General features: G+C 41.7%; 1 protein-coding gene across 1 annotated transcript in view; it reads left to right on the top strand.

Moving 5' to 3' along the window:
* Positions 1 to 10,573: 10,573 nt before the first annotated feature.
* pepd (peptidase D) overlaps positions 10,574 to 12,320 on the top strand; it is a 58,465-nt gene continuing 56,718 nt past the window's right edge. The window contains exon 1 of the mRNA XM_053623709.1: positions 10,574 to 11,223. Coding sequence (XP_053479684.1) covers positions 11,207 to 11,223 — 17 coding nt within the window. The 5' untranslated portion in view covers positions 10,574 to 11,206. The remainder of the gene's footprint in view (positions 11,224 to 12,320) is intronic.

Here is a 12,320-nt window from a genome sequence, read left to right as displayed (position 1 = left end):
AACCCCAGTTCCATCGCGTACTTTTTCCAATACTCGTTTTACTCTCTCTCTCTATATATATATATATTTTCCCCGTCATCTTTATTCGTGATTGGTGGTGTATTAGCTGTATCACACATAAATACATGCCCAGTCTTTTGCTATCCTTACTGTGAAAGCATGTATCCATCTGTGTGAATCATTCAGGGCCATCGAGATTGCTTTATTGTCCCCAGGAGGATTCACGTCGGTGTCAGGGACGTGTCGTGACGCGCCCGTCTCCGAGCGGAAGCCTCGGATGAGTTGTGCGTTCGCCTGTCCTCCAGCTGTATATTCATCTCCAATATCTGCCAGGTCAGAGTCAACCAATTTTCTGGATATTTGCAGACAACTCCAAAATGAACATTAAATATTGATCTGGGCATATATTAGAGACACACACACACACACACACACACACATGCCTCACAGCAAGGAGGTGCTATTTTTATCCTTACTCGTTTAGAGCTAGGTGATGTTAGAAGATAAATTCCCTTCTCTGGAGCTCTGGAAACTCTTTTACTACATCACTACTCCAAATACTGCTCATTATATTCGTCCGTAATACAAACGTAGTGTTTTGTGCATACATTACAGGTTTGACACACGTGTCCCTGTGTGTGTGGAGTTTGCATGTTCTCCCCATGCTGCGGGGGTTTCCTCCGGGTACTCCGGTTTCCTCCCCCAGTCCAAACACATGCACGGTAGGCTGATTGGTGTGTCCAAAGCGTCCGTAGTGTATGAATGGATGTGTGAGTGTGTATGTGATTGTGCATTGTGATGGATCGGCACCCTGTCCAGGGTGTACCCCGCCTTGTGCCCCATGCTCCCTGGGATAGGCTCCAGGTTCCCCCGTGACCCTGAAAAGGATAAAGCGGTATAGAAGATGGATGGATGGATGGATTAAGCTGGAAGTCATCTTCTTCTGGTGGCAGAATTAAATTTCCTGCCAGTAGACCAATGGAATAAGCCTGAGTAAATGAGGAAATATGTCTAGAAATAGGATTAATGATGAAATGAACGTTTCCTTTCTTCAACATAGCGTTACTTGCTAAGATAGAATCTTTTTGAAGTGTGGATACGGTCAGGATTAGCAAATAACCAAATTAAGGGAAAATGCACGTTACTGGTGTGCACAAATGAGGGTTTTGTCCTAACCCTAGTCCTAACCCTAACCCCAGACAGATTCTTCAGCACCAGAGAGCACCCAAGTATTTTCTGGTCTGAAGACAAATTATGGATGTGCTATCGTCTGCACTCAGCAGCTCATCGCCTCCCGATTCCTATCTCACCACCTACAGGGTTCAATTCCGTCTCCACCCTGCGTTCACGAATGCTCGACCACGCCCCCGCTTCCACACACACAATCAACTTATAACAATCATTTAAAAAAAGACACAGTACATTTTCAGAACTCAAAGGGTTCTCCAGTTTGTCCATTAATAGTTATGAAGAACCCTTCAACTAAGGGTTTCTCGTTCGGAAAGCGCTCCACACAGGACGCGCTGACGCATCCTTAAGTCGTTTTTACTCTTAAGTTGTTGTTTTTTTCTTTACTCTGGACCATTTGTGCTGTGAGTTCGGTATGGTGTGAAGTGTGAAAGCTGTCTTCGAGTGGTACAGGAAACTGATCCCTGAGGAAATGTGCGAATGCTCAACGAGTGTATGCTAACTCCTCAAGCTGGACTAGTGCACTTTTGAATCGCATGGCTCACTGTTTTTGTGTGTGTGTGTGTGTAAATCAAGGCCAAGTAGAACATGTGATATCAGCCTTGGACTACGAAAGTACTTCGAAGACACTTCCTGTTTACACAGTATGTAAAACGGACTCAAACTAACAATCAGTGCAACGTCTCGCCAGTTCTTCAGCGTCATCTCTGAGCCTTGTTTCTAGTCATTGTCCTTTCACACGTTTTGGCTCTCCCCTCATTCTTTGACTACTCTTTGGATATTGTTCATCGTGTTTGTCTTTTTTTTTTTTTTTTTTTTTTAACTGTTTCTTGAGTTTTAGATTGAGCATTGGATTATAGCCCAATAGACCTCCAGGACATGGTTCTTCAAACCTCTCCTGTGTGAGTCCTGTGTGTTGCAGAAAACTTTCTGCAACGATTACGAAGCATTGGACGATTGGACGCTACGTATTACAATCTGAAATTGGATTCCCATTCAGATAAACTATTAAGTACTTCCTGACATGAGACGTGAAAGGCGTATATGGGGCAATTATGGTTTGGCGGTTAAGGCTCTGGGTTACTGATCGGAAGGTCGGGGGTTCAAGCCCCAGCACTGCCAAGCTACCACTGTTGGGCCCTTGAGCAAGGCCCTTAACACTCTCTGCTCCAGGGGGCGCTGTATCACGGCTGACCCTGCGCACTGACCCCGGCCTCCTAACAATTTCACTGTGCATGTGTATGTGTGACCAATCAACACTCATAATCATTATCCGTATCATTTCCGGCTCGCAAACCTCAGAGCGAAACAAAATAAACAATATCGATAACACAACCTTACCGGCTAAAACCCTTTCACCTCCTGCCATTTTTCTTTCACCGCCAGGAGCAGATCGGCGAATAGGACGGGACTTTACTTACACTCGTTGTGTGTCTGTGAATGTTGTACCTCTCCTGATTTAACACATGCTTTATCGTTTGCTTCATCTCACACTTGTTCTTCACATAACAAGGCCTGGACCTCAGAACATAAAAAAAACAAAAAAAAAAAAAACAGTAGGGACAATTTGATTGGTCCTTGAAAGTTATGCTTTGGGACAGAGCCAGCCTACGTGATGGATAGCGGCAGTTCGGTTTATTTTGCTGAGCACGCCTCGTTCCCTCTGTCGGCCGATCGAGTCGGCGTTCAGGTTTAACGTATGGACAGGACGGATGCGGTTTAAAACGAGCGCGTCCGTGTCTAAGACCTCTGTATAACGTTCTCAGATTGTATACATGCTGAGCAATTTGAGCTCTTTCCATGAAACACTACAACCCCTTTTCTTTTTCTTTTCTTTTTTTCCCCCCCTGATTAGCAGCATTAGCAGCCGACTTAAGCAGATGTGATTAAACCTTTCGCTCTTGGCCAGCTTTTTTGGCTTCGTTTGGTTTGATTTGTCACACAGATGGTTTTGCTATCAGGAACTCAAATAGAGAGAGCGCGTGCGCGCGAGAGAGAGAGAGAGAGAGAGAGAGAGAGAGGGGTTATTTTGATCCATCCACCATAATGAACTGGGAGGATTGGCCTCCATATCATCTTTCTCAGTCTGTGTAGAAATAGACAGGATCAACACTGATCCATGTGAAGTCGTGCTGGACTTCAGACCTGTCTGTTTTTGCCAGAAACATGGAACATTTCCCAGTAAGGAATAAAACACTCTGTGTCCTGCTGTTACCGGAAAATAAACAACAACAGGGGCTCGTGATGAGTTCCAGCTTCCGCCAACAGCACGTCCCTGAGGGTTTTATTCCTCTTACACCTCGGAAATTCTCCTAACAATTTCGATTTGTACTATATTAATGAACGACGCACCGTGCTTTTTAACCCGCTTACAGTCACACTCGATGCTAGCGCTTGTTCTCACTTGTCTATCATCTCACCGTACATTATAGCAGCTGACACTGGAGACTCCTTCCATAAACAAACACACTTCTCCTTACAGAAAACTAAACCGTACCGTATCGACGAGACCGTTTTTTTTTTTTTTTTTAGCGTACGCCTTAAATAACATCCTCTTATTATTAGCCTTGGATTATGTCCAGCGTCCAACCGTACAGGCCCCTGTGAACGAGCGGTTGCTATAGAAACGGTAACGTATTACATCCGTGACATTAATATGAACCTGTGATTTGAGTTGCAGATGCTATTACAGTCTGAATGCACCTTACTAACATATCTATAGATACGGTTTGTTTAAGTTTTACCTCAGATTCATCTGTACGGAAAGATATCTAGATCAGACATCTAGATTGGACATTTCTCTTTAATAGTAATTATAATAATAATCATCATCATCATCACTTAGGCAGTTCACAAGAATATAAAGATATTTAAATCTTAAATTAAATTCTAACGTCTAGATGGAAGGGTAGATTAGAAATAGATTTAGGGTTGTTACAACACACACACACACACACACACACACACACCAGAGGTTTGGACAGCAACTCTCCAGAAAATGGAAAGGCTTAAGTTGGCCATGTGTTTATAATATGTCAAAGGAGTCCTTGAGACATTTTTTCAAAGGCAGTCTGGCCCCTCAGTGAGCTCCAGTGAACCAGAAGGCCTTCCCTTCACTCTGTGTGTGTGTGTGTGTGTGTGTGTGTGTGTCCTTTATCCTGTGTGTATGCCTGCGTGCAGGTGAGAAGGTTCTCTGGTGTCTGCACGGGTGAGCGCAGTGCACAGTTTGAGGCAGATCCGGCTGAAACAGGATCCGATGCCTGTCAGATTTAGAGCAGAGCTTTGTCAGTTCCCTCACCTCCGAAAAATCATTTCTGTGATGGAACTAATGTGGTTTGAATTGCAATCGTTCCGCAGGAGGCGTGCTCGCAGGAATGCTTTAGGAAAGCTTTCCAAAGAGATTCGACTTCTACTCTGAGTCAAAGGGTTGCAACTGGAGCCTCGAGGCTCGAGGCTGAACAAACAGAAGAAGCCTTTAGGGCACTGGCCGGATTTCGTGGATTTTGTGAACGCAATACACTATACAGGCGTGATGGTGGCGCAGTAGGTGGCGTTCTGCAGGTCAATCCTGTGTGTGTGTGTGTGTGTGTGTGTGTGTGAATATATTCTCCATATCTGTGTGTGAGAGGAATAGCGCTCTCCTTCAAAGGGTTACGAGTGAGTGCGTGTGCAATGAAAAAAAATGAAGAGAGAGGAATTGAGAACTCTAGCTGAGGGATATGAAGAGAGAGAGAGAGAGAGAGAGAAAGAGAAAGAAATGGAGTGTGAGCTATTCATCTTTCTGAAGACGGGTTTCAGTGTTGATGATGTGTTGGTGATGAAGACGGAAAAGCGTCTTTCCCACACCTCAGAGGAGAAAGAACCCTAGGAAGCATTGATACATTAACACCACTGGAACCCAAACAGGTGGAGCGTTGACGCTGAGGCGGACCTCACGCTCGAACCTGGGAAAGGTTCTACACGGCACTCGCGGGACTCTTAAATATTTCATCATGTCTTCGTTACAGCTTGGAGCCGTGCCTCGTTTATCGATGACTTCTGAACGTCTCTTGAACGTCTAAAAGGTCGTTACGCCGACCTGGTGTTGCGTTATTATGGGATGTTGGGGAGACCGTTGTAGGATCTCGACTTGATCTGGGTCTGGACTTATATAGCGCTTTTTTAACCTTAGCGGTTCTACAAAGCGCTTTACACTGGTTCTCATTCACCCGTTCACACACACACTCACCAACGGTAGCAGAGCTGCCATGCGAGGCGCTAGCTTGCCAACTTGGGGTTCAGTGTCTTAAATGCTAACACTCGGCTTCGCTACACACGTGTAACGTGAACGTAAATAAGTAAATAATTGTGTGGTATAAGATGTATAGGAAAATAATCAACTCTGGGGTGGTAAGAGTAACTTGGCTTCCTCACACCATCCTGTAGTTGGTTATTTTACATTACATTACATTACATCGATGGCGTTTGGCAGACGCCCTTATCCAGAGCGACTTACATTTATCTCATTTATACATTTGAGCAATTAAGGGCCTCGCTCAAGGGCCCAACAGTGGTAGCTTCGCAGTGCTGGGGCTTGACCTCCTGACCTTCTGATCAGTCACCCAGAGCCTTTAACCACTGGGCCTCCACCTCTATATATTTCCCTATAACGGCAGTGTTTTTACCGACATTACAAAGTGAAGCGAATCATTATTACGGCAAAATGTTTTCCGAACATTGCAGGAAGGTCGTTTTTGTAACATTCGTAGAACCTATTAATAAACATCTGCGCTGAACATTTTAACATGTTAAGGAAAAGCCATCCCAGACTCTACAGATCCACTAAGAGCCTGTCTGGAAGGCTTTTTATTGAACATATGCACTCCGAAGCTACTATGTCTCTCGTTCCTTTCTCTCCACCCACCCACACACACACACACACAAACACACACACACACACTCGAACAGAGAAGCTGTTGTTCTGCTGCTCTCCTATGGGTGCTATCGGTAGTCATGTCCCGTAGACTCCAGCCGGCTCACTGGATAAGACTCCTGAATGAAGCAGTGGGAGAATTTTTAGCCCCTCTGCGCCACACATCTAAAGTTTCGAATCCTTGGAGCAATGCTAGCCTCGGGGTTTGGGTTACACTAAAATGCTTTAAAGCCAAGAAATGAGTTGAGACCAAGAACCTACAGACCGAAGCAAATTTCCCAGTAAGAAGTTAAAGAGTGTGCTGTGCTGCTCGTCTACCCTGCTGAGCAGAGCTCATACTGTCTCGATGGATTTCTCTTTCAAATGTCTTTTTTTTTTCTGATTTTTAGAACGTTTGGCACGCTGGATTAGACGACAACAAACGGCGCATGAACACCCACTCTTTTACCTTCCATGTTCCTGTGGTACACTACTGTTGAAATGACCTGAAAACATGATTGGCTCTAGAAGGAATGAAATACGTGAGGCGTGCTCTTATAGGGAAATATTCAACTATGGGGTAGTACCTTTATTTCCCTATAACAACAGCGCATCCTGAAGTGTTCTATTCCTCTTAAACCGAAGCAACTTCCTGTTCTCACTTACGTTATAGCAGCTATAAACAGTTGTTCTGTTACCGGCCTGTTTGTATTTGTAAACATAAACACTTAAGACTCCGCCCATAAATGTTAAATCTACGGCACCCCCATAACAGAGCCACATTTTTAACCGGTATATATTCTAACGTTGCTCTCTCTCTCTATCTCTCTCTCTCTCTTTCTCTCTCCATCCCTGACCATTTCTGTCGATGACTCACTATCAATTTCTATCTTCCTCCATCGTCTCGCTCTCTTTCTCTCTATCTCTCTTTATGCTCTCTTTTATGCTGGATGTGGGCTGCAGTGGAGCTGCAGGTGCTGAATACGCTGAGGAGGAGAAAAAGAAAAAGTGGGGCTTTATCAAGATGAAAGCTCAACCACAGCCGCATGGAGCAAAACTAAAAGCATTCACCCATCTCTCTCTCTCTCTCTCTCTCTTGATTTCTCTCCCTTTCTCTCTCAGCCATTTCTTCACCATAGAAAGTAGAGGGATGTTTGTTAGCTAATGGACCACTGATCAGGCAGGTGGTCCATTAGCAGAACACCAGAACCACACCAGAACCACAAAATGATAAAAATACAGCAGTGTGTCTCTCCTCCATGATCAGAACCATTACACGTGATAGACTTTATATTGTATAACTATAATAATGCATAAATGCATATAGTAATGTATAAATATAATAATGGATATACCAATTTATCTATATAATTTATTATAACTGGAATAATATATATTAAAAGAAGACCAAGGCCAGACCTACGACCTACGTTCCTCCTCCATCTCATAACTACACACCTTCCTCTTTAGTGTCTCTGTAATTACTGAGTAACATGCTTTAAAATGAATAAATGGATAACAATGGCAAGAACTTTAGGAGTTAATATACAGCAGTGAGTGTGTTGATGTATTATTATTATTATTATTATTATTATTATTATTATTATTATTATATACAGTGCCCTCCACTAATATTGGCACCCTTGGTAAATCTGAGCAAAGAAGGCTGTGAAAAATTGTCTTCATTGTTTAACCTTTTGATCTTTTGTTTAAAAAAATTCACAATGGATATCAAACAATTCCAACAACAAGGTTTATGAAATAATTATATCGTTGTTAAATATAGGTGTGCAACAATTATTGGCACCCTTTTAGCCGATACTTTGTGCCAGCTCCCTTTGCTAAGATAACAGCTCTGAGTCTTCTCCTATAACGCCTGATGAGGTTGGAGAATACATGGCGAGGGATCTGAGACCGTTCCTCCATACAGAACCTATCCAGATCCTTCACATCTCGAGGTCCACGCTGGTGGACTCTCCTCTTCAGTTCACCCCACAGGTTTTCTATGGGGTTCAGGTCAAGGGACTGGGATGGTCATGGCAGGACCTTGATTTTGTGGTCAGTAAACCATTTCTGTGTTGATTTTGATGTATGTTTTGGATCATTGTCCTGCTGGAAGATCCAACCACGACCCATTTTAAGCTTCCTGGCAGAGGCGGTCAGGTTCTCATTTAATATCTGTTGATATTTGATAGAGTCCATGATGCCATGTATCCTAACAAAATGTCCAGGTCCTGAACATGTTACTAATAGTGAAGAACAAAAATACCATAAGACCTCTTTTATATACTTTAAGTCCTTGGTGCCATCGAAAGACGGCATGATGGTGGATTAAAATAAACAGAAATGAAAAAAAAAGAAGAAGAAGAAGGTCTCAGATCCCAAGCAGTAACTACAGCAACACAAGTTCATAACAAGAATAAAGTAATTAGACAGATATTTAGAAATCTGAGCGTGTTACATCATCAGTGTTCATGTGATCCCAGAAGACCAGAGTCTCTTCTCTTCGGCCATAGCATATCTCTTTTAGAGTTAATGCGCTTGACTGTGTATGAAGGCGCTGATGAAATCTATAAGGCCATCGGGGAACTGAAGCTGAACCTGGTGCACATCACATTGATTAAATGATATAAAGCAAAGTAATAAAACAATAGATTGTTTTCAGAAGCACTTTGTGTTGCCATGGATGGGCTCTCTTAATTTCCTCAAGGGGCTGAAAAATAAGTTTGTGTAATGACATGGAGAGGAAAATGACTCTCCTGGGTTAGCCTGATTGTCAAACGGGCGTCATTTTTAGGCATGTTCCAAAGAATTGTGGACCAATAAAGGGGCAAATCTAATTTTCTGGTTTGTTCCCCTATCACCTCGTCTTCTCCGCGAGCAACACTTAATGGATGGAGATGAGAAGAAAGAAAACAAGACGCATGGCCTTGAATTTTAACGAAGATATACACGAGGCTCACTTTTGAAGTTCCTGCTTGTCACACAGCCAGTGAAACATAACTAACAAACGCCTCGGCAGGTCCTCATGCAACCTTCAGTGCTTTTATGAAACAGGAAGCCTATCTGTTTTCTGTTGGTTCTGACGCACACAAAAATTAATGCAGCTTAAGCTGCGAAATCGATATCGGCTACAGGAATGTGATTCAGTTAGCAGTAAAGTCAGCTTTTTTTGGGGGGGTGGGGGGGTGGGGGGAAATCGAAGCCTATTTTACAGCATGCACACTGTTTGTTACTAAACCATCCCATTAATTTCTCTGACTCCTACAGAGGATTACATTGATTCAGTCTTTCCAGTAAAGAGTTGTTGGAATCAATTCAGTTAAATGATTCATTCAGATTCGTTCAGATGTGTGTAGTACAAGTAGTGTAAAACAGCTAATAATAGCCACTATGTGGTGTGTTTTTGCTTTTGTTTTATTTTTAAATAATATGTTTTTTCACAAAGCCTAACATAGAGTACTGAATCACTGGAAATCTCCACATCTGACTCAATGAGACACTGACTCAACTGAATTTGTAAAGCAATTTGTCATACACTAGTTATTGAGGAACCACAAAGTGTAAAGTTACAGCTTTACGTCTGACTGTTAGAAAGCGCCGACACTGGAGACTCCTTCCATAAATCCTTGCAACAATACTTATCAGCAATCTCAACAATTGTTTTTCTCTGTTAAATAATAGTGCATTTTAATCCATTTTATTATCAGGCTTAGACTATGTATGTGAATGAGCTGTTATTATAGAAACAATAACCTGTGATTTGCAGCTACACTTAATCAACATTTTCTGACCAATCAGAATCAAGAAAGCTGTGGTATAATTTTTGCTAGCAACAATTAGTTATTGTATAAGATAAACCGGTTATACTTTTCTCAATGACAGGTATGTATTTGGTAAGAAATCTTATTGAAGATTCATGAAACTAGTTAGTTCCTGTTTTCACGTACGTTATATTTAAACAGCTAAACGGTTGTTCCCTCACCTGCCTCTCTCTTTTTTTTTTTTTGCAGATGGGCAGTGCTGGCTCAACAATTAAGGCTCTGGGTTATTGATCAGAAGGTTGGGGCTTCAAGCCCCAGCACTGCCACGTTGCCACTGTTGGGCTCTTCATCAAGGCCCTTAACCCTCTCTGCTCCAGGGGTGCTATATCATGGCTGACCCTGTGCTCTGACCCCAACTTCCTAACAAGCCAAATAAAGGCTTCTTCAGCTTGTCATAATGCAGAAAGAAAGAAAAGGGGGGATAAGGGTGTTGGAAAACTGACAGTTACAGCTTTACCTCTGACTGTTACAAAGCGCTGACACTGGAGACTCCTTCCCTAAATATATGTCTCCCTACAGAAAACTTCATATCAATGATTGTATGTTTTTTCTCTCTCTCTTTGTAAACTAACAACACTTTCTTAAAAATCTTTTACTTTCTTAAAATTGCCATAGTAACACTTTAGGGCGCGCTGTTGGTATCAGGAACTATAATAAGCACGTATTTTTCTTTGCGAATCCTTCTCGTCTTTTACTTTAACATTTAATCAATTTAAGAGTTAAAACATGTCTAATTTTACTCAGGTGAAGAATAAGTACTTCAACCTTCACCAGAGAATTTTTGTTTTGTTTTGTTTTGTTTTGTTTTTCACTTGTGTTTTTTTTTTTTTATTTTACCAGCTCTGATTAAATAACATATATGTCATATAGTGTATATATGACGTGAACGACACCATAAAGGTATCTGAACATCAAAAACATCCCAAACTACGTCGCATATGTCACGTTTATTATAGTTTCAGGGATTGTTTATTAGCTTGAAAAAGACTGGCACTGCTAAATCACGCGCTAGCCGAACAATGGCGCAGATTGATGACGTAGATGCGCCTTTTTTTCTTTCTTTTTTCTTTTTTCCAAATCGCGATTATTTTTAAAATGTATTGCTCCGTTGATGTGTAAATATTAGAACCAGTGTTTCTGAAAGTATATATAACTAAATATTGTTCTAGTACAGAGAACCAGAGACTGTTTTCGGAGATATAAGCAGAAGGAGGAGTTCTCTGTTAGAACGGAAATACACACATACACAGCCTGCGCGTGCTGCCAGCTGACTCAGTCACGTGACTTGGTCAGGCTGATCAACATGGCTGTAGCCGAAGGGTAAGCCTGCTGAACTGCATTCTTTATAACTTTCTTCTTCATTTAAATATTTAATTTCGGGTTTGATTTGCATTAAACGATCACATTTTCCAGGATGAATTGTTGGTGAATCTCAGCGCGTTTCTGATGAAAGTTTCCCTGTGTGTGTAAAGAAAGTTTTGTATTCATGCTCTTGAAATCATATTAAACATTCAAATATGTGACTTGTAAAGAATTCCAATTCTTCCTGGGGTGCCTTTACATATATTTTGCACATGTTTTGCTTTCTGCTTTTTTTTTATTTAATTATTTTTTCTTTAACAAGAATTCAAATGTTTTCTGAATCCTGATTCTCCATAAATAAATAAACAAATAGATAAATGCACACAATCTCATGTATTTCCAAAAAAACAATTTCTCAAATATTGCTGAACCATTAAATTCGACTCTTTGGCTGTTCAAAGTTCATGTCTTGATGACTCTGAGATATCAGGCAGTGATTTAATCTTTAGCCTGAGCTTCATACTGTAGCACTCTTTCCATTTACGAGCCTTGGAGTAACACAGACACTGATACGGTACGTCTGAGATGTACTTTAAAGCCTATAAAAGATATGATAATGCCCGTAATAAAACATCAGCACTTTCACGTTGCTCCGTGTCCAGTGTCGAGCTCTGATTTGGCTCGTCGTGTCGTGTCGTGTCATGTCAGGACTGTGTTTTAATAGATGTATTAAAGCTGAAAAATGACCCCAAATGTGCAGTATTTACAGCTTTACAGGTGGATATCACTTCTGTAATAAATCTGTTATTATACTATACGACATTAACAGGTGATGTAAGCAGAGCTGGTCTCAGATCAGTTTCACATGAGATCCTTGGGGGGAAAAAAAAGAAGAAGGATGTGTTTTTTTAAAAAAATATAAAAGCTGTACGTGATCAGGAACACAGACCCGAGCGGCAGGCTCACGAGCTTTCTCGTGAACTTCCCGTTCCTTTTTCCTCACACGGACGTTTTTCTCTTACGCAGAGAAACACAAATCGCAGTAGGGAAGCAGGAACACGTTCAAATTCGTTTATGAGGACCGTCGTGCCACAGAGCCGTGTCCCGGTTTGCTA

This window comes from Ictalurus furcatus, chromosome 4, assembly GCF_023375685.1.
Source record: "Ictalurus furcatus strain D&B chromosome 4, Billie_1.0, whole genome shotgun sequence".
NCBI classification, from domain to species: domain Eukaryota; kingdom Metazoa; phylum Chordata; class Actinopteri; order Siluriformes; family Ictaluridae; genus Ictalurus; species Ictalurus furcatus.
This window is presented reverse-complemented; position numbering and strand designations above follow the sequence as displayed.